Source organism: Schistosoma haematobium, chromosome 2 (assembly GCF_000699445.3).
Source record: "Schistosoma haematobium chromosome 2, whole genome shotgun sequence".
In the NCBI taxonomy this organism is placed as follows: Eukaryota; Metazoa; Platyhelminthes; class Trematoda; order Strigeidida; family Schistosomatidae; genus Schistosoma; species Schistosoma haematobium.
Window position 1 is genome coordinate 40,803,473 of NC_067197.1, and position 24,893 is coordinate 40,828,365.

The window sequence follows — 24,893 nt, forward strand, 5'->3', positions numbered from 1 at the left end:
CACAGTATACACTTATACTAACAAGAGACTGATCAATTGCAGTCGTAAACCACATTGGGAACATTCAAGTAAACAATACCAAGTGAATTTAAATGTTAATTGTTTGAAGTCAATCGGTAAAAAAAGTTCTGTTTAACCTAGATTTTATATTAATCGCAACTTATCAGCAAAGGATACCCATGATCTAAATGGAGAGAGAGAAAGAAAGCTAGTGAGATCAAAAACCGGTAATCTCACAAGTCTAGGTTTATAAACTTCAACCAATAGAATCTAGCCACTTAACATCAAAATTTAAGGCACTCTGTTGCTGAGTCCTTTCACAGGTGATAATATATATGATGAGGATCTGATCCATTCTAAGCTACATGAATATTTCTATATTTTAAATATTATTTTTCTTATATCCATAATGAATAGACATGAAATGTTAGTCGATTACATTTGATCAAAACAACTTCAAACACGAGGAATTCAAAGAAGCTGTACATAATTGCAGAGAATTTGAAATAAGAATAAGAAGATAATACCCTGTAGAGCATGGTTAGTTGCATAGCTTACAAAGAAGAGTGATATTTTATTGCAGGGAATATGTACCTAAGCTAGTATCATACAAAATGTTTGTTTATTAAGTTCAAATATTGTATAAATGCCAATAAGAAATACAAACTGAATTATTCATTGAATAATTAAATTCTGAAGTATGTTGAAAATATTTATGTTCAAATGACTGATCTCTTGATCATATATGATTGAATAAACAATCACATTCAACATAGTGTTATCCGACTGGATTTATTTAAGTTTGAATTAAATTCAATTAAAATTTACTCGATTAATAACTTGTTCTGTATGAAATCCTATGCAAGACTGTAAATCACATCATAGATAAATTTTTCCTCAAGATGTATATATACTACTTAATATATTTAACAAAGTAGTGATTATACACTTTTTTTTACATTTTAGGCAGTGTAAGTCCAGGTGCAACTGGTGGAGCTAGAAAGTCTAGAAATAATAATCAAAATCATCCTCATCATCATCACCAATCGCGCGATCAACATCTTCGACATACTACTACTACCACTACTACATCAACATCATTAATTAATGATAGTAATAATCGTCGTTCACGACACTCAAATCAAACTCATATTAAATTAAATCGTTCAAACAGTAAACAAAATAATAAATCGACAATTTTATTTAAAAAAAGAATGAACAAATCAAAAAAGGGACTGTTTTCAACAAATTTTAATTCAATCCATTATGTAAATCAATTGTCAACAAGATCATATAATTATTCAACTGGTAGAAAGAAATTACAAGGTCTAACTTCAATGAATAAAACATTGTCACATCAATTCGAAATGAGTGGACAGTTAGAACGACAACAACAACAACAAGAGGCTATCGATTTATCAATGCATAACAGATCACAATGTATTCAATCAGAGACTACTACACCTTCATCAATAACATACGAACCAATAACTTCTCATTCAATATCATGTAATTCTTCAATGTTTCATATGATAAACAAATTAACTACTGATAAGACTATATCTACTACTAATACTATTGATACTACTATCAGCACCAATACTATTACAAACGTAAACATTAATCCACAAAAATATTTGAAACATTTGAATACAGATTTATCATTGAAAGAAATTGGACTAGATTTATCTACTTCAGTAAATGATAGAATACCAAATTGTAAGTTCAGTTTAATTAATTAACTCATTCATGTGTGAAATCATTAATATTCTTCCAGCAAAAAAAAAAACATTCGTCAACTGAATTATAGATATTTCTAATGACTATGGTTACATGAAAATAGTAAATAAAATCTTAAAAACAGATTTCAATGAAATACAATTGTACACTGGTTGATGACTAAGTAGCATAAGGGGGTTTATAGAGATTGTTGAGTTTTGTAGTCTATTTGGTGCTAATTTAATGACACACATTGCGAGACCTGTAGATCCTGAGTTCGACTTCAGTTGAATAGTGGATAAACATTGCCAAGAAGTTTCATACTGAGAATGTAGTACTTGGTTTTTAATGGTTATTTAACTAAGATCATTCAATGATCAAAAATATAAAGCTAAATAGTAAGTATTGAAGTGTATTTGTACTTTTTGATTTTATTGAATTTCATGATATTAAGTAACGCGAGTCGCAATCATAATGGGATCATTAGCTCCTTGAACATTGAAGAGGTTCTGATGATGAGTGCTAACTAGTATATAACATGTACCTAGAAAGGTTTAATGTTAATTAATTTCAACCATCTAACATGTACAATCTGTGTTTGCATGATCATTCCATATGTTTATCAATACACTTAAAGAACAATGAGTTTTATATCAGTGTCTCGAAGATAGCATATTAGTTGCTACATACCAAAGTTAATAGATACTAACTTACATAAGTCGGACTATGAAATGTTAATGAATTAGAGATTAGAATTCTTATTAATAACTGTCTTCGGTGAACTCATCATAAATCAGTGAGACAGTCAAAATCGATATTGTACAATATAGCGAATTAACTCAACTCAGTAAATTTCAATTATATTATTCTTGCTATGAAACTTTGGTGTTATTTGTTTGACTTCTGACAAAATCATATACATGAACTCCTAAAAGAGTTCTAAATAATGACGAACATAAACGACACTGCTGTTTAATCAGGCATTGAATAGACAGACTTTCAAAATTAATCATCTATCACCAAAAGTTAAAAGATGCATATAGTTGTTCTACAAAGTTTATGAGTTTTTCAAGATTTTTAATCAGGGTTTTTCATCTTGAAACTGCGTTGTTTCGATCCTTCATCGGATCATAAACTTTTATAAATAATTTCTTATAATTTCCACAATATGTGTGTAATATTAACGGCATAAAATTATGCAACAACGATCTTAGAACTGGATCGTCTTAAGAAACTTGTACTACACAAATGTCAGTAATTATATGAATTGACTGAATGTTTATTATTTTTTTATTTATAAAGAAGAAAGAAACAAGCTCTAGTCAAATTACATTTCTGGTCGAATATAAATTAGGAAGATTATGGATTATATATAGTTTTTCTTCCATTTTTTTCCTATATAATGGCTTAATACACTATTTTCTTCAAATGTCACTTAATCCTTCACTTAAATTAGAAAATAAGTCATTAAAACAAGTGATTCAATGTTCCAATATTCACATCTTTAATGATACTAATTATAAATATTCTAATCAAATGTTTACATAAATATGTATGTACGTTACAGGTACACATAAACTGTAAGTATTTGAATCTTCCACCAACAAATGTATCCCATTCCCTTTCTAGTTTATTTTCATTTTTTGAACATATTGGAACTATTGAACAAATTTATGATTATTTTCTTTTGTTTTATAGAAGTTAATAAACTAATTAAACAAAAACTAGATTGGCTTAACCACATCAAAAATACTTTTTTTTTCAAATTCATTATTATATTTTTGGAAAAAGAAAATAATAATGGTGCATAATGTAGCTCATTTACCAATTGTACAACATTTGTTTTATCTCACTAACATTCATTACTAAATGGGCTTCTTTTTTTTAAAAATAATGTTTACATTACTGTTCTTTTGAATGAAATTTATTATTCAGTGTAAAAGGATTATCAAAATAAGGTGATTGACTAAACAAGATTGTTTAAGTATTGAATAAAATATATAGTATAAGGATTGGAGAATGCTGGTCGGTGGCCTATGCTCTATTGAAGGTAACAGATGTAATTGTATAACTGTAGTTTAATCATATTCATTTGGAAAATTGAAAAAAATAGTTTCACTGGTTGAGATTATGAATCAGTTGAAACTAGACCACTATGGAAAACCTGGAAGCATTGGACGGCTATTTCGTCCTGTTGTGGATTTCCTCAGCAGTGCGCACCCACAATCTCGCCCCCCGCGAGATTCGAACCCAGGACTTATCAGTCTCGCACGTGAGCGCTTAACCAGTAGACCATTGAGGTGGCGTCCAACGGTGTTAATATCTAACTTCAACTAATCCACGAAAATAATTGTTTGAGTGAATGAAACATTTCAAATCAAATGATTTAAGAATTTCTATTGAATGTTTTTAGAACAAATATATATATATACTTGACCATACATGCCTTTGAAGCAATGAAGCAGTTAATTGAATAAAAATACTTAACAGAGTTATCATTTTGTTTGATAAGATTTTGAATCCTTATTGTTTTTAGATGGTTGAGAGATATATCGCTCACATGCAACAATCATCCACCTCAAGATATGGTTGAAAAAGGCTAACGTTGATTAAACCTAGACATAATATCGGTTCATGAAGTAATTGGCTGTTAACTTAAGCCAATACAAACTTCCTGGATGGTATCCGTCAGATATTCAAATAATTAATGGTAAACATCTATAAGGTGACATAGTTCTATTCTTCTGTGTTTGGAGGTATTGATTCGGAAGACCAGCATAACTTTGGTTTCATGCTTTTCAGCATTTACAACACCAAGTATATCCATAATCATAGGGAAACTAATCCCCTCTCCCCCCAGTGGGATTCAAATACATGATAAATAGTATTACAAACAGAAAGACTACAATTTAACACTTCAGTATTGAGTGGCACAACTTATCTAAAAGTTTACTCAATACACTAACAGAAATCTGTCCAATCTAAATTCATCACTAGTGTTTTTTAAAGAAAGAGAAAATAAAACGTAAACAATTCCATTGTTTCATTTTTTTTTCGTCATTGTTCTAACAGTATACAATGAATTAACACCAATAACAAATCAATTCAAACTTATATAAACTGAAGACAGTTTATATTTTCATTATTGTGAATCACCTACATGTTTGTGAAGAAATTTGTGAAACCTTTTGGTGACTTTTTTTCTCTCTTAAAAAAAAAAGAGAACAACAAATATTGTCAAAAATGGGTGATATACATAGAGATACAACAAACAACAGTAATGATTTAATTTCACTTAAACGGTAGATATGCTTACATATATGTTTGTATAGTGAATATGTTATAAAATAGTATATGGGTGGGTATTTGTCTTAATTGTTATACATAGATAATCTTGTCACGTTAGCATATCGAGTTCCACACAGTGTAATATCACATAGCATTAGTATCCATACGTTTGATACACAACCATACACATACAATTGTTTTATGTCGAAATTTATTAAACTTTGAATTAACCAGTTGACAGAATAAAAAAAAACATAAGACATAGATCATTCCAAAGGAACAGTAGATGTGAAAGTTAATGTATGTTGTAGAATGTAAGACAAAAAACAACAACATAGATTTGTTTCAATAATAAATAAATTGTAGTATAAGTTGAAATTCGACACAGATGGACACAATAGACCCACACCTCATGTTAACCAATTCGAAACTAATCACAATCTTGGCTAATTTGTAAAAAAAAAAATAGACGCGGATATCTTTCAAAATTTATCAAGTCATATTTAAACGAGTATAACTGACCTAATTTACTACACAAACATTTACAAAATAGATAAAAGTAAGGTGATAATATTCATATTTGACCTGTACAATATATTTACATTAAGTGACTATATTTTTGATCATTTTTTATTTGGTAATTGATTTTATTATTGTGGGAGATCTTAGTAGATTTCCCATTTTGAAATGAAATTCATTCAGCAGTGAATAAAATTAGGTGAATACTTTAAGTAAACTGATCGCTTTTTGTTTTTATATCAATAGATTTATTTTATATGATGAAATGTAACCGTTAAATACCAGTGTACTTTTATTCAAAATTCAATGGGTTAACGGTTTCCAAGATGTGATTTAGGGTACACTAAAGAAACAGTTGATATCAAGAATGTAGATGAAGAATGTTAATCGATATATTAATAATTAATGACTCAAGTCATTCAAGACAGGTTGTACTAATTAGTGAGTAATGCTGAATGACAAATACATGATTATTTATCTCGTCGAGTAGAAAATGTCTTAAAGTCATTATGCCATTATAGTTACCAGTATAGGGGTTGTGGAGATTACTAAGTTTTTGATTGAGTTCATGAACCGAGAATGAAGGCCCTGGGTTCGAAGCCCGTGAGCGAGATCGTGGATGCGCACTGCTGAGGAGTCCCACAATAGGACGAAACAGTCGTCCAGTGCTTCTAGGTTTCCAACAGTGGTCTAACATCAATCGGTTTATGTTCTCAATAAAAATCATTGTATTATTCACGTTCGTTTAAAAATTCTTATGACATTTAGTAGCAAGTTATATCACATTGTTCAATCATAGGCGTTAACCATATTCTTACAATCAAGTCCCAATATGATCACCAATCTAAACGACTTTACAACAAGTTGTGGTTGTGTTCAATCTTAAATCGTTGAGAAAGAGATCATCAAGAAACCCTATTTGACTTGAATTTCGTGCTCATTGGAGCCAATCAACAATGAAAATTTGGTAATAGACTACCTGTTTTTTAAAGTTGTGATCTATCTTGAAGTTTGAAGTAAAGTAGACAGTTAGCAGACTTTGCAAACTAATCGATGTAAAATTAATCAGTACTAATGACTGGACAAAATAATATTAGTTGCTACTTGCTGATTAATTGGTAAGTAGATATTTTACTCCTACAATAAAACAATCAAAGCCTGAGTATATCAATGATATCCTCCCTGACTGTGACAATGAGTAGCATGGGCTCGAACCTTGCAGTCAGCATCAACCTCCTGAAGACTCTAGGTATATCTTGTTGATGAATATCAAGTTGTATGAAATCTACCTTCATGGTTTTTAAAACAGCATGCACAAACATTGTTTCACTATGGTGTTATAATCACAATTTATTTTGTAGTATATAGTGCTTTGTAAGTTTCCAATCCACTCTACCATTCCCTTCTATTTGATTCAGCTAATCTTCATATATATATGAAAAACACAAATTTCCTTCACACAGTTTCATTTCTATTATAAATGTTAGTATATTAAGGTTGTAAGAAGTTGAAAAGTTGATTTTGTTTTACTAAAATCTTTGATTTCGTAACTTGAAAAATATCTGAATAAATAGGTTAGATGATTTTGAGAGAACTGGTTGACATTTATATATAGAAGCCGATTACAATTAGAGAAGTACTAAAAGAAACGATTAAAATAAGTATAATGATAAGTCGTAGATATTAATGGATATCAAACAGATTGAATGAATTTGAATATGTGAACCGTTCAATACCAGTTGAACAGTTTACATGTATTGTGTTCATAGTTTGTAACCTGTGAAACATATGGGTTCTTTTCTTTTGTGAGGTTCACGGTAGAAATAAACAAATGTATTATTATTATTACTGTTATTGACTTCACGTTTATAAATGAACGGTGCCTTCTGAATCGCATTGATAATCACAGATCAAAGTAATTAAATGACCATATGTTCATCATTAATTAATTAAGAGATGAATTTTTCGGGTTTCTTCTTAGATAACCCTAACCATTATAGTTAGTTAGTTGGATGTATCTGCCACATCTCAGTGCCCATGTTTATATTAGGACCTGAACCCAACATCTTTCACTTTCAATACTAAACGCATTATCCATTTAGCTACTATATATAAATAGCCACTGAGTACTTACTACTTAATGTTGAATCAAGTGTAAATACATATCAGTCCCACAACAGACCAGTCGTTGCCAGAATAGCTCTAGTAATAATATCTCTGACTGTAAAACTGAATGACAGCCTACATTTTATTAAGGAAAATCAAGCCTCTCAAGATACACCTTACTGACAAGTTCCAAATAGAATGAAACTTTGGTTTAAGGATTCCTGTCAGGTATGAAGTTATTAAGAATGGTTTATAATTTCCTATTTCTGATATTGAAACTTGCAAATGATCAATTTTTTATTAGTGCATGTACATTTTGAGCGAATTTTTATTCATCTGCCTTAAACCATAACTAAGATTTCTTTGAGATTTAAACTTTTAAAGAAAAAATAAATAAACAAATAAAAAGAGCAAACTATCTACTTTGCTACTACGATTGTAGTGTGTGCTACTTACGTAGACAGATATAAGTAGTATGTAACACCAATGAGAAGTCATATGCCTGCCAAAAGAGAATTGAGAAGATTTAATTGAAGAGAACTAAAAAGGGAAACAGAAAGAAATTGAAATAAAAACAGCATCGGGAGAATCATGAAGGATTTAAAGGACAACTGATGGAAGGTATGCAAATGAAGTATATAATCTATGATTTCCATATTTTATTGACACTCTGTAATTCTACATCAAACAACAAACTGAGTCGTCCCAACTTCAGTGTTTGTTCACTACTGCTAGGTTTGAAGCGGTTACGAGTTCACTTAATCTGTGAACGGAACAAAGACTCGGTGACCAAAGAGCAATAAGCCAGCTATTCGATGCGTCCCAGCCCCTCTAACTAGAGGAAGAAGTCAAAGCTTGGAATGAAGAAGTATATTCCGCAAAAGCCAGAGAACGAGCGACAACAACAGACACAAATCAAAACGTATATATACAGCACAAAACCGTCCTTGGGGAGAGTTACCAAATAGCATACTAAAAGACGAGGCGGACCAATAGCATCTAAGATTCTCCTAAGTGAGAAATACGACATGAAGGTGAAAATGTGTGCTTTTTGGAGCGAAAACAATGAAATCCAACTTTTCTAAATAAAATTACAAAATTAAGTCCTTTTCCATGTGAATTCGGGGGATCTAACGTCTCCAACAACTACCATAAAATAAATAGGTTATAATTAATAATGTTAAGTCGAAGCTGTGTTTAATTATCTTCTGAACACTTATGAGAAATTCCATACTAGGACGAAACAACCATCCAATGTTTCCAACTTTTCAATGGTAGTGTGGCCTTATATTGACTTATGAATTCAACTATTAAAATCACTACAATCTCTACAAACCCCCATTTTAATAATTATCTTCTTAGTGATAAAAATTTTTTTTCTTTTCTTAAATAATCGAATATTAGATCTACTTATCTAATTTTCTATCAATAAAATTTATCCCATTATAGTTCAGTTCAATAATTCATTAATTGGTACTTCATCTAATTTCCTTAATGGATTAATTTATATGTAATCAATATTTCGTACATTTTTTTTAAAAAATAAAAAAAAAACTTTTACCCAGTAATCATTTTATACTTGACAATAAGACCACAGTAACAAGTTCCTTTTTAACTTTTTTTATAAATTCAATTCAATAAAATTTATCCATATTTCAATGATTATTGTACGGGCAGTTTATATTTTTGATTAAATTTAACAAAAATATTCTTAATGTTTTCCATTAAATAAAAGGAAAATTTTTTCAATGTATAAATGTATCTAAAAGGAAAAGGAAAAGAGGGGGGGGGATGAATGAGTAGATGATGAATAAATGAACGAGTAGCACCGAGAGAGAGAGGGAGGGAGGGGGAGAGGGAAATCCTTTCAACAAGTGTATAAAATTATAAAGAAAGTAAACCCGTATCATTGCTATCAGTATTAGTATGATTATTACTAAGTCATGAAAATTATACTCTTTCATCATATTTCGTTACTATGTCATTTTATATTATTAGTTAGTGAAAAATTCATTTGACATTGAAAATAAGATAAGTCGTTAATTCTAAAGAAATAATTGATATTTTCACGTTTTTTTTTATTCTCTCTCTATTTCTTATTTAATGGAGGTTAACAATGATTATATGAGACTAGAGGTTCAAGTGAAAATGGACTCCGCTGATCCAATGGAGTTTAATGGGTGTCGGATGTGAGACAGTTATCCACCTTAGACATTCGATGAAGGGTTACGCAATATCGTGGACCGGTTGAAGTTAGACATTAACATCGTTGGATACCGGTTTAGAGGTTGGGCATTTACGTGCGAAACCGAGGGCCCAAAGTTCGAGTTCCGCGTGCGGGTGGTGAGTGCGCACCGCTGAAAGATCCCATGTCAGGATGAGACGGTAGTCTGGTGATTCTAGGTTTTCAGTAGTGGTCTAGCTTAGGTTGAAAATGGATTATTTCATATTTGTTACATTGAGATTGTTTTGTTATTATTCGATTAAAATGACCAATAATGATTAAAAAGTGAAATGAAAATCTTTCGTAGTAAATTTCATTTATAGACAATACACTTATTAGGGATGGTTTGTAAATCTGTTACTCGAACTTTTGATAATAACTTCTTGGTCGTTTTTTAGATCCTTAAAATTCTCCTATATTTGAGCTCTGAACAGTGGAAAAGAAAGGTGGCTATTAGTAACAAAGGTTTTGCTTTAAGGTAAATTAATGTACAGAAAATAAAGGTATTAATCGGTTTATTGGTAACTTTTGGGAGTTGGTAGGTATACACGCATAATGTGATACATAATCCATCAATTCGTTAAGAATTTCCATTGTGTTTCCAATGGATGCTGGTTGAACGAGATGTTCTTGACTTTTTAAGATTTCATGCAGGAATTCTTGAGGGATCCTAACAACATTCGCCAAGGGATAATTTCAGTTAGGGTACCTAATTTGAAGTCCCCCAATAGTGTATATATGAATTCATCAAGGGTCGGACTTAGAACTCTCAGGTTTTGGGCTGAACACCAAGCTATTAGAACTACTGTTTCGACGTTGGCCTGTTCGTATTTCAATCACCAATCGATTCACCATATACCTTTACGATCACTCAATGATACTAGCGACAAAATAACTGTTCAATGCTTTCTGGTTTTCAATGGCATATCAAATGAGATCAACCAGTGATCATTATCACCTACAAATTTCAAAAAATCTTCACAAAACGCTTTATTCTAGAATAAAATATTTCTCTAATTTTAATAAAATATGTCTGGCCATTTTAGTTACGTTTACAAGGTTAGTTTCTTATGTATCACGAGATGACATATGCAGGAAAACTATTGGAAAGGAGTATGGGTTGAACAATGACTTCGTCTTAGATTGGAGCAACTGAGAGGGACTGCCCAGGATAGAGTTCGATGGAGACTCTTGGTGGGCGGCCTATACTCCTCCACGATGAGTAACAAAAGCAAGTAGATGGGATTAAAACTTTACAAAACACTGGGAAATGAATTCACTACCTTCACGTTTTAAGGTCAATGGGATCTGTTCAAACTGTTGGGTTCCATGGCTGTAGTTCTAAATTTTCAGTTTGCAAATCATAAATATTGTTTGTTTATTCCGATTGATATGACAAAACACGTAATCGAATTAGGATGAAGCCTCTTTCTGTTTGGATTAAATTTGATTTATATACGCCAAGCACCTCCAACATTGACGCGCTATGTTTGATGGTGTAAGAAATCTAGAGCCTGACAAAACACCACAAGACATCAGCCCATGAAACTAATTAACTCCTGTACTGAACTGTGTTGCCAAGTGCAGATTACTTAGTTGTTGTCCTCACCGCTATTGTAACTGATAGTTGTAGACTTCAGGCTAAATGTCTCAGAATCGGTAGCAACGGTACAGGTGCATTCCCTATTTACTCTCCTTTAGAACTACTTCATACCTTATATTTTGAGGAATCCCATTCTTTCTCCTAAAACCACATCCATTAAAACTAGTCTTTTTTACAATATCCCCCATTATAATTAATTCTTACACTCTAACACACCTTGATAATTTGTAAAGGTTAAGCGTTCGCGTGCGAGACCGAAGGCCCAGAGTTCGAGTCCCGCGAGCGGGATCGTGGGTACGCATTGCTAAGGAGTCCCATAATAGTCCCATAATATGCTAATTATAACTAGCTAACGTTGAATGTTCATAATCTTTATAAATACTTCAATGTTTTAGTTTATCCTATTGTAATTTCTTTTTTCAGTGGTTTAATATCATTTCATCTTTAACATTTAATTCACAGTCACGTACATAAATTAGAGAAGTTACTGAATAATGTCAATCGAGTTACCTGTTATACCAAGCCTACATATATGCGTATATATGTATGTATGTGTAAAGAATGAGCACATTAATTTATTTATATATTTGTTGAAGTGATTAAAAGACAAAATTATACTGTAACTAAATAATATTGTTGATTTTTCTCTTAGAAAAGTCACTAACAAACTTGACATATACCACAGTTAAACAAATAAATTTGTTTCAATGTTACAATATATATTAGCTATTAATAAATTTAATCTCATGAATTTATTTAATAACACGTTGTCTTATCTCTTTATGTTCATCTAAGAAATTAATTTCTTTTTGTTTTGTTTTGTTTTAAATAATCCAATCGGATAAATATATTCAGATAAGATGGTGGTTGGAAGTAGTCAACAGGAAACTTTGGACCTAGATTTCGTGTTAATCGGTACTCGTCAGCAAGATGTACCTGTAATCTTGAGGGAACTTATGCCCTTGACAGATTCGATCCTGTGTCAACCAGCTTCATAGTCAGAGACTTTATCACTGAGTTATCCGGGACACGACAGACCGCCTGTAGGACTGATATGTCTTTATAATTAATTGATCACTGGGTGGTGATCAATGCTATTTATGTCAGGTCTTTCTTAGGGCAGATCAAATCCTATCGATCAAGCTGGGTGACACGGGATTGAATCTTTCAGAGAGCATCAGTTCCCTTAAGATTACAGGTACATCTTGCTGACGAGTGGCAATTAGCGCGAAATCTAGGTCCAGTGTTTCCTGTTGACTACTTCCAACCACCATCTTATCTCAACATAGTACACGCAATGTTGAGTCACCTAGACTGGTTGCCATACTGCGACTTGCTCGATACGTTTCGATCTGCACTAATAAGGACCTGACATATATGACACTGATCATCACCCAGTGATCAATCAATTATAAAAATATTCATATGTTTATTTAACATTTAACATAGACATGAATTAACTTAATCACATTGAGTACATTTTACAACTGAAAAAGACTGATTTCATCCACGAATATTTGTCAAATATAGCCATCTTTCTAAGTTGATAGGTTCAAAAATCTAAGGCATAATTTAAATAATTATATCATTAATTAACTAGTATCTATGATAAAGAAGATATTGATAAATAACGAAACTGTAAAAACTCATTGTTCAATATTTTATTGTTGATTAGTAATTAAACTCTTCTCATTTCAACTTGAACATTCTGTAACTGGATGATGATAGTTTCAATTATTTTAGGTTAGATTTTGTTATTACTGGTATCGATGATAAAAGCATAGAACGAGATTTCATATTGCATAGTTTACATCACTGAAAACCAGAAAGAACTGAAAGGCTGTTTCGTTTAGGTATGAGTCTCCTAAGCATTGCGTATACACAGTTTCATCTGGGGTAGAACCAAAGGTCTTCAGTTCTCAGTTCAAAGGCTTGGTAGCTTAGACAACTAAGACAGTATCCAGCAATTTACATGTTGAGAGTGCACACCTGAGGTGTCACATACTACGTTGAAATTGCTTCCTATTGCTTCCTAGTCTTCAGTATTTGTTTAACTAAGATCAGTCGCTGATGTAAGCTATAAAATTCAACGATCTCCACAAACCATATATGGTTTTAAAATTGTCCTTTGGGGTTTAGCAATTGGTTTTCAATCACCCCTAACTCTAAGTATTTCTAATATGGTGTTTCAATATGAGTAAAAATCAATTTCTCCCAACAAAACCGTAAGCAGTCCCCATAACCGACTTCATTTAGTTTCCACGTTGTTTATGTAAATAATCATTGATAGGCCAACTAGACGAGGTTGATGAAAATCAAGTTTATGACAGAAGTATCTATTAGTAGGTGGATCAGTATAAATATGATTTGATGTTGATAATCTTCAAGAAACCCTAGGCCCAGCTCTTGTGACGCTTAACAACCCTCATAAAACTTTATCTAGAATTTTGAGGGAATCACTTTTCTAGATAATTATATCATTAAGCTTAATCGATCAGGAACTGGTCCCCCATCACTTTTATAACTGTAACATTGAGTGATACAGCCTCTTATTCAACATGCAACATCATTTCCATCAACATTAATTCACTTTGCTGATAAATCCACTCTAGTAAAAAAAACACAATTTTAAGGCCTCGTAATGATTTTCAACAATCATGTAACAATACCAATCATTTCTAGATTTTTCACATTTCTATACTTTCTTTTCCTAAATAACAATATCTACAGATCTGAAATTCTCAACTGAGGACAAAACGACGCATCCTACTGACTTAATGATGTGTAGTAAACAAACTAACGCCAAAGATTATTCTTATCAATCATCTACAGACCGTAATTTAACAAATCCATCTATTGTAAGCAGTACTGTTCAATGTAAAGAATCAATAGATCAGTTAAAAAACTCTAATTTACATTTACATTCACAATCAACAACTCAAAGTCAACAAGATAATGATTTAATTGAACATTGTACAGATATTATTCAAGCTAATGATCAAAACATTCGTTGTAAAACTATGGAAGAGATAAATATACAGAGAAATTGTATACAACAAACAAGTCCAATAACTTTTAATGATCGTTATGTTTGTTCGCCTGGATCACCGTTATCAAATGAAGATATATTGAATGATTCCAATGTGGTTAATTTTATGGGAAGACGAAATAGAACAACATTTTCTGAGAAACAAGTAACTTAATATTTTTTTTCTTAAAAAAGTGTTTTTTTGGTCAATAAATGTATGATGATGACGTTGGTGATGATATCTCTCTCTAACTCCCAAACTCACAGTTTAGAAAACGTCCATAACAAATAGGCGAACAGTGAATCAAATTGATGTACTGAGTTTTCGGTTTTTAGGATATGTGTGCATTCACATACACTGAATTTGACTGATTGGTGAAAACTTTGAATCACCTGTTTTCCGATTAAGGAATATTTTTGGTTAGCCTATTAACTAAATACTAATAAATGCCGACTGTATATACTCATGTATCATAAGAAAAGGTTTCTGAGAGGACAAATGCTAGAAGGCTCAAAGAGAAATGCCATAGAAGTTGGTATATTTTGCTATTTGTCGACACTTTGAAGAAAAAGAGTGATAAATATTTTGAAGTTTATATAACAAATGTACAACTAACGGAATAAATAGTCATAGCAACTAAACTGGGTAAAAACATATATGATAAACAAAGAGTTGGAGATACTGTCTGTCCAAAAATCTTTAGAAATTATAATTCCGAACAATTACGATTTGAATATATGTTAAACAGAAATTTTTTGCAGTTTTACAGTGGATACTAGTAATTTCTTACTGGGAAAAGATTTATGATATTGAATACACCTAATGTTATTATTATTCATCGCAAGTCTATAACTGTCATTTATAATTGCCGGAGTAATAATTATGTATGGGCTTCGTAGTACTAGATTTTAATTCTACTGACAGATAATTTGAGCTCGAAATGAATTATGAAGAATCCATTTATATTGTGACCCATACTTAATACTTTATAATCAGACCCTTATAGTCAAATTTATCCAATGCTGACCACAAATATCGCATATTCAACAAATAGAAGAACTACGTTTAATTCAGTGTGCAGTTTTTCTAATATAACGTTAAACTCTGGTGAAGACATTCTCGAAATGTCTAATCAGATTTCATTGATATTGTCTGAAACTACGTTTGTTGAGATAAACTACCAAATGAATGTTAATGAATAAACTCAAGCTTTTTGTACTTAATTGACAGTTCAAATTTTTTGAAAAGCTCCGGAAAAGTTTTATTTTCTTGACAGAATAATTCTTACTACTTGTTAGTAGTATAACTATAAATCAAAATTGTCTCTTCAACGTAGAATCTCGAGCAAACAGATATGAACTCATGATAAATGACAACGAAAAAATATTCATCCCAAGTTCACTGACTATCCTTGATAAATAAGTGAAAGTATACATTAATATACTAAGTCCTTCTATTTTCTCACAATATACACCTATAGTGGTTTATATTTTGTATGTGTTATTAATTCAAAGTATTATTTAAAATAATAATATCATTGAAGTAACTGAAAAGTATTCAGGAAAGCAATTCACTAGACAACTACATAGACCGAAGGGTGTACATCTTAAGCAGTAGTCAAAAATTTGATGATAAGTTAAAGACTTACTGGCCTAGTTCTCCTTGAAGATTTCCTCAAATATCTGATATACTCTGAATATGTGAATTTAATCTTAAATAAGTTCTATGTTGATTTGATTAAATAACGAAATATTTGAAATCACTGAAATAGTAATTTACTTGTGAATCCCACCATCAAAATCCCAATTTCATACATTTTAGAAAGGATGGATATGATTTAGATAGACAGTTTTCCAGAATAATTTCAGATATTCATATTTCTATATGCAGACTTTCAGAAAATTGGTCCTCTCATTTAATATTACAACTTTAAGAAAGGCTTCATATAAAAATACAAATATCCAAAACTGTTCTAGGATGCTCTTTTATCTCCTTTCGCAATTTTATAGAGATTACTAGAGCTCATTCAAAACTATAACCCTTATGTATTTTACTCATTATTTGTGTGAGTTAATTATCAAAATGATACAAAGTAATCGTCACCGATTTCATTAAAATTTAAACGTTTTAAAATCGGGACTTTGGAAAAGTGAGAATCCGCGTTGATTTGTAGACAGTGTAAAAGCAATACAACAATGTATTTGATTTGAGAGCATGTAAAATCAACAGCGACTACGATTGCTACCCTCTTCTTCGTAACACCTTTACAATTATTCGGATAAATGTTAAAAAAAGACTTATGCTGTAATCGTGAAAATCTATTATTCATCTGAGTAAAATGCTCCATTTACATTTTTAACTAGTTTAAAATTACAATAAAAAGGGTGATTAAATGATCGATGCTGACTAGTCAAACGGTAAAACTACTTGTCTGTTATATCCGCGTTGCCTATTACTTATACTTGAAAAAAGTGGGGAATCATTACGATTCTCACGACTCAAAGTACGAACACAAAAGAGTGGTTCAAGTGGAGATTTGTTCATTCAAATATACAATTATTCTATGCTGGTTTGTACATTATTTATTTATTTGAACACATAAACATTAGTACAAGGAGGCACTAAATATGTATACGCCATTCAATTTGTGTGAGGGCTGAGATACTGCTCAGAGCCCAAACCGAAGCAGATGGTTTTCTTGAAGGACCACTCCCCAAGCCTTTGACCTAAAGGTCTGATCCACAAGGCAGTGGAGCAACGTTAGGAGGTACAGTTTCATGGCAGCCGGTGGCCAACAATTGGTTCATACGCCACCTGTTCCCTCGGGGTCCTGGAGTCCATGTGCACCACTGGCATGAAATCAAGGTTTTCGAACTGCCCTAAGTGTGGATCCTCCAAATCCACAAACTCGGTTAAAGCATCAAACATTCCATTTTTCCCCTCTCATTTACGTAAACAACACTGCTGAGAGAAGGCAGTGAATAGGAATTCCCTGACAGTGGTTGTATACGTGTGGTCATTTGAGAGCATTTCGAGAGGGGGAGTTACCTATCCACACCCTAAACCGTACTAGGGAATTCGGGGACTGATCTGTACATCCTCCTGGCTATTGATTTAAATAAGTCACATTTACGAAATTTAGCGAAATTCCATGCTGTATGTTGTACCCCACACAGTTCACGTTCATTTAGTACAAAAAGTATCATGCACAATAAAAATGACACAGAAAATGGAACTAATCTTATGTTGAACAAACTATTACGCTGAAAATAAAACGTATATTATCCAGAACAGTTATCATATTGAAGTTTTTGAAAAGGAAATAATATTCAACATCAGTCAGAATGAATTAAGAAAAAAACGTGATCTCGCCTTTTTATCCCGTCATATTGTGATGTGTGCTACTGGTGTCGACAGATTTAAGTAGTATATATCATCAATCAAAAGTGAAATGCCTGGAGGCAGAAGGTTAAGAAGATCGAGGAAAGAGAACGAGAACAATGAATCATTGGTGTGTAAACGAAAGAAAAATGAAGTCTGAGACGATTGACTTATATTTTCAAAAGGGACAGTCAAGTCTAAGACAATTGATTAAGATTTTGCAAATGAAGTATTTACTGTATGGTTCCCAGATTTTACATTCGACTTTCCACACTTGTATTCTCGTTTACTACAATATCATTGTCCAATAAAACTATTCAAACGATTTGGCGGTATGAATTAAACTCTGAAAATTCTACTTCACTGATCAAAAGCTTAATTATTAATGTTAATTCTTAATTTTATCAAATCCAATTCGTTGTGTACATATTCTTATGGAACTGATTTCTTTGGTATTGGTTAATTTATAATTCTTTTAATAGTTGAGATCGTGCGCATCCATGATTTTGCCTCGCGGGATTCGGGTGAGATCGTGGATGCGCACTGCTGAGGATTCCCACAACGGGACGAAACGGCCCTCCATTGCCTCCAGGTTTTCCATGGTGGTCTAGCTTCAATTGACTGACGATCTCAACTATTAAAATTACTGTAACATCCAAAAAACTCCTTCTGTTATAATTCTTTATAAAATTTTCTTCACATTAATTTCCTATATCATTTTTTGAATTAAATGGATATTAACTGAATATATGATTAAATTTTTGTGTTTTTCTCAGGTGGAATTCCTCGAATCCGCCTTTAAACATACACATTATCCTGACTTGCAACTACGTGAAACACTTGCCTATCAGACTAATTTACCTGAATGCAAAATTCAAGTAAGTTCTCTTTTTTTATTGTAGACAAAATGAAATGTGTTTATTCACTTACAATGATTTAGTTTGATTGAATAACTTCTCCACTAATAAGTTGAATGGTATGAAACCGAAACATTAGATGAATGGCATCTGAATAAATGATTTAAATGTATCATGTTCGTCCCAAAGCTCAAAATTACTAATAAATAGTTGAAGGTAATTCGTAAGAAACCTTTAATTTGAGTTGCGTTTTTTCTTTGAATGCAAAAATCAAAAAGGTGAATAGTTAGTAATCAATGCTTTTTTAACTTTGTCAGCCACCCTATCTACCCACCCTTGAACCACCAAACAACATGACACATTTCTAGGATCTCTTTCATCTACTTCATACATCCATATAATCGAGTCAGCTCAAAATTGGGTAGTCCAGAAATAAATTCTTTAAATCTATCTCTGTCTGTTTTAAAATCCAATCCCTATAAAAGTGCGAAGTCTCTTAAGTTTGCATTATCTATCGAGTTAACAAATACAAAAATCTATGAAACTTCGTTACATAACGGTCCAATATTTACCGTTAACAATAATAACTACTTGTAAGTAGCAACATATAAAAGACTAAATTAAATCGCAAGGATTATATACTTTCCCAGTCAAACGTAATAATTACTTTAGTGATTGTACGATTGAATAAATAACGCACTGTTGGATGAGCCTTTTCGACAAGGCAATTTACTAGTGATAATAACATATTTTGCCGCAACATAAATCTTTCCCCTCATCCAAACTCCTTTATTAATGATACTGTCAAACAATAACTAGAAAACCTAATAAAACTACTACTACTACTACTACTACTACTACTACTACTACTACTACTACTACTACTACTACTACTACTACTACTACTACTACTACTACTACTACTACTACTACTACTACTACTACTACTACTACTACTACTACTACTACTACTACTACTACTACTAATAATAATAATAATAATAATAATAATAATAATAATAATAATAATAATAATAATAATAATAATAATAATAATAATAATAGTAATTGTAATAATAATAGGACACATTCCAGATCGGGCTTTATTGATCCGATTAAAGATAAACAATTCGTATTTTACCATCAGTGTTCAGGTATATGACTGCCCAGTTGTCTAGGCAACTAGATATGCGAAACATGACTTCTTTTCATTTAACTTAACAACATTAAAATTTAAGGACATTATTATTTATTTTTATTGAGAGATATAAAGCCAGAACATTGGGATAAATAAAAAATGTTTTTAAAGATGACATTTAGGATTACAGATATTTCTTTCTTTCTACCATGGTCAATTTTAAGTAACTGAAATAGTAATAATTCGGTGGTTATTCGTTTATCTTAAATAAACAATGACAAAGCATTCAGTTCAATAGAAAATAGTCTTTTATAAAGGGTTGATTTTCAGTTTCATATTAGTCTATATAATTTTGTTCGACAGGAACTGTTCTAAAACTTACAAAGTTTTTTCAATGAATTATGTAGAGATTCACATCATTAAATGATAGCATCTTTAGGGTCATTGATTATAATGATGGTTTGACCATCTGTCTCGTCATAATTTTAAACTTATTAACAGTGTATACACAGAATTCTCAGAGCACTGACGCAAATACGTAATTAAACGTAGGTACTTGGAATCTTGCGGCTAGCACTATCAGAACCAGTAGTGTATATTTAAAATGATAATAAGTGTTGGTTTTTCGGAGAGCAGAGTAGTTCGACTGAATAATTTTTAGAAAAACACAATTGATCAGTGAACGTTTATAGTTCCCCATTGTTGATATTCAGTTCTGCAACCAGTTAGACTCTGTTGGCATATATATATATATATCCTGAGTGGATTTCGCCGATATAGTGTTATAAATTTTAGTATATTTGATAAACGGTTAACAGAGGAATCTGAGAACCGCGCTTTGTTAAATGTGGAATTCTTCGGCTAGATTCATTTAGATCCAGCTATTAATGTCCACATTCAAACGCGAACCCAACAAGAAGTTACAAACAACTTACTGATATCTTCACCCCACATGAATAAGTTAATGGCTATCTGGACTTAATAATTCAATGGGTAATGCGTTAAATGTTTGAAGTGGTAGATAGTGAGTTTGAATCCGATTGTGAACATCAATATTGGGATGCTGTAGGTAAATCCAGCTGAAGAGCTCCAAACAGGATGAAACAGACTTGGTAGGTTCCACTGCAAGCCACTATTCGTATATTCTACGGTAGTTCACATAGCATATTTATACATATCACTAAGTTTGCTACAACTAGAAACAAGATTGATTCTTCAAAATTCTATAAACGAAAAAAGATTTATCAGTCAAAAGCGTTGAAAATAATTGCGAGTTAGTTAACGAGAAACACAATGAAGAAAATCTATTCGTTCGAAACCTTTCCTTAATATTTTGTTTTAAATTATGACACAACGACAAAGTACGATTTCATGTATAAATCACGTACAAAATCAATATGTTATGATACGAAACTAACTATTGGTCATGTTCAAATTTGATGTAATTATATTTAATCAAGTTGACTTGATAATAAAGATTATTTTGCCAAGGCATACAAAGAGCCGTGATAATACCAACGGATCATGATCCCAATCAAAAACTTAATAATCTCCACAACCCCTATACTAGTAATTAACATATGCTCACTAGTGAATAACTTCGTTAGGGAGTTCTCGGAGTTCTAGTGAGAAGCCGTGACCAGTGGAGCTAATCCATGTCGAGTAGAGACAGGTATCTACCTCAGTACAATGGAAGATGGTCGCGCAATTTCGTGGATTGGTTGGTGTTAGACACTGTCACCATTGGAAGCCCGCTCAGTGGTCCGGTAGGTTAAGCGTTCGCGCGCGAGATCGAAGGCCCTGGGTTGGAATCCCGCCAGCGGGATCGTGGATGCGCATTGCTGAGGAGTCCCACAATAGGACGAAACGGCTGTCCAGTGCTTCCAGGTTTCCAAAGGTGGTCTTACATCAATCGATTTGTGATCTCAATCTAATACCAACTCGATAATACAGTATTGGTTACTAGTGCTATTAGCTTCGAAAAGAATTTCTCAACATTCTCATTGATATCTATGATCTATAAAGCTAATAATTCAGGGATACGACAATAACTAGCCTATTATATCTGAAGAGTATAGCTCAATATCGTAAAGAAATGGTAGATAAGATTCGCAACTCGGGTGAGTATTTTAGATAATGTTGTGTTCTCTTAGGTGGATAGTTTATATATAAAGAGCTTTCAGTTACATTTTGTACAACATCATCAGAGCTTATTTCATACTGTTCTCACTGGAAGACATGGTAATCAGAATTCAACTTTTTGGGAGATTGTGAAAAAAAATACTGGAAGAAACTTGAATTTTATCAGTTTTTAAGTGATGACATCTTGAAGTAAACTATCTGTTCCCATGAAAATCGTAAGGTCGGTTCAAGAATCATTCCAGGTCGATTGTATCATATTGTTACATCGCAGATTTCTCATTGACTGATACTAAACAATAAATTATTTATTCATATAGGTATGGTTTAGTAATCGGAGAGCTCGTTGGCGTAAACAAATCAATTTTACTTGTCAAAATACTTTGGAATTAGTGAATTCACCATGGCATACTTTTAATAAACAACCAAAATGTGAAGTATTCACATCAAACAATGATGAAATACAACAACAAGCTATACCTCTATCTTCAATAAGTAATAAACATTATATTAATGAGATGATATATCCATATGCAAAAACATCACATGATCCATTGAATAATGAACACTTAAAGAATACTGGATGGAATTTAGAAAAAGTAATCACAACAACAAGAACACATAAAGTTACAAATTGTGAAAAACTACAATCTTCTCCATGTTCAGAGAATAAAATACTCAATGATTATTGTAATGTATTATTAAAACTTTATCAAACTAAACAATTAACATCAAATGAATTAAAACATTGTTCAAATAATTTATTAGATCCTATTCAATGGAATTATTCAATTAAATCAAATGATTATCAAACAAGTTATTTATCACCTTCAAAAGAAACTCAACAATTATTTCATACATTTGAAGAGAATTCTAAATGTTCATTGAAATCAGTAAGTTTAGTTATAAATATTGACATGCTAATAAACTATCAACCGTTTTTTTCTTTGTTAAATTAGCCAATTTATCATAGCAATAGTTTAAGTCAATTAAAATGAGCTAATCACAGGGATTATAAAACTATTTTTGGAAGTTATAGGCATTCAATTCCTAGCTGTACACATATTAACTAACGATGTTTCGTTCAGTATATCAGTCAATCATAATGTATAAATAACAAGAAGTGTCAAATTATCTATTCCTTAGTGTTGAGTAAATTCTGTTGATCAAGTCGAAATACAATAGACAAACTAAACAATTCAATATTACAGTGCATTTTATTTGGATTTCAGTGGTTAAAGGTAAATGGTAGGAACTGAATTATTCAAGTGAACAACACTTTGCCGTCAATATAAGCAAGTATTTTACTGAATAAAACCTTTATCATCAATATTTTATTTAGGCTGGTAGATCAGACTGCATCAAGGTAATACATCAAGTGAAACACAAATGTGAACAGGTTATTATTGTATATAAGTGAACTATTTATCTACTCATGACCACCAAATCATCCACGTGTTTCCATAAATTCTGCAATCAATACATATTCATAAGATAAAAATATTGATATTGTGGGACTTCTCGGCATTGCGCATCCAGGATCCCGCTCGCGTGACTCAAACCCAGAACCTTCAGTCTCGCTTACGAACGCCCAAACTACTAAACCACAGACGGCATCCAACAGTGTTAATGTCTAACCTCAACCAATCCCGTGAGCAGGATCGTGGATGCTCACTTCTGAGGAGTCCCACAATAGGACAGAACGGCCGTCCAGTACTTCCAGGCTTTCAATGGTGGCCTAACATCGATCGCTTCATGATCTCAATCAATAACTTAATAATCTCCACAACTCTATTCTGAAAAATATTGGTACTTAAGTTTTAAAAGTAAAGTTTCGCACTCATTTTGATTTTTTCTTCATCCAAACAGCTAGTGCTTAGTCAAGTGTTAAGAAAGTGGTAATGGATGAATCGAAACGTAAAATATAAGAGTTGCCTCATGACCATCTTGAATTTTCTTTTACTTCCTATCTCTTTCACTATAATATAAAATAATGACATTGTTAAGATCCCTTGTTATTACTCAGATAAGTAAACCAATATTAATTCTATGTTTCTTTTTGTTTTCTTCTTTTTTTTAAAAAAAAAATCAAACAGGGATTCGCTACACAGAGCAAATCTATGGATTATAGTAAAACAACTCCGAATAAACCATCAAGTTCAACTATGACTGAAAATAAATATACAATTCAAAAACAAATAGATGAATTAAATAATAATAATAATTTAGAAATATCATGCCATTTATCATCATCTAAATTGTATCCATTAAAAATAGATCATAATTCTGATATCAATGAATCTATTGAACCAGATTCTACAATGGATAATCAAAAATCACCTTAAATTCAAATCATTTAATTTACTATTATGAATTAAAACAACATTTATTTCATTGTACAGTATACCAAAACAATAAAATGAATAGTTCTTTACTTCCATATTTCAATACAATACTACTTATAATGTAAATATAAAACAGATTTGAAATATGTACCAAAAAAAATTAGCATCCATATTGTTCGTTTTAAATTAACTAAATTAAGAAAGAATAATAATAATATTGAATTGTTTTAAATAAACGTATCGAAAGGGCGGAAAATTCAATGTTCAATGTACGACATTTTGAAAAAAAGCTTATTACACTTGATTTATTAGAGAAAGTTTTTAAAGTTTAGCATAAATAGTAGACTGTTTTACACGTTGGAGTGTATGTCGTAAGAGATAATCCAGGAGGTAGATAGAATCAACAACAACAAAAAAAAACCAAGACAGTAACAAAAACGATTAGAAATCGATTGAAATATTAGTACATTACCGATTGAAAAATCAGCTGTTTGAATATATATATGTATATGACATATTAGACGAGTGACCAGTCTAAAAACTGA

At 31.7% G+C, this 24,893-nt stretch overlaps 1 protein-coding gene across 1 annotated transcript in view; it reads left to right on the top strand.

Annotated features, from left to right (window-relative positions):
* The window catches only part of MS3_00006963 (uncharacterized protein), a gene marked incomplete at its 5' end in the record, with an annotated part of 39,998 nt that extends 15,565 nt beyond the window's left edge, over nt 1–24,433 (top strand). The window contains 5 exons of the mRNA XM_035734041.2: nt 967–1,719; nt 14,190–14,653; nt 18,646–18,747; nt 22,324–22,896; nt 24,100–24,433. Of these exons, the coding sequence (XP_035590132.2) occupies nt 967–1,719; nt 14,190–14,653; nt 18,646–18,747; nt 22,324–22,896; nt 24,100–24,348 (2,141 nt within the window). The 3' untranslated portion in view covers nt 24,349–24,433. The remainder of the gene's footprint in view (nt 1–966; nt 1,720–14,189; nt 14,654–18,645; nt 18,748–22,323; nt 22,897–24,099) is intronic.
* Between the last annotated feature and the right edge of the window lie 460 nt (nt 24,434–24,893).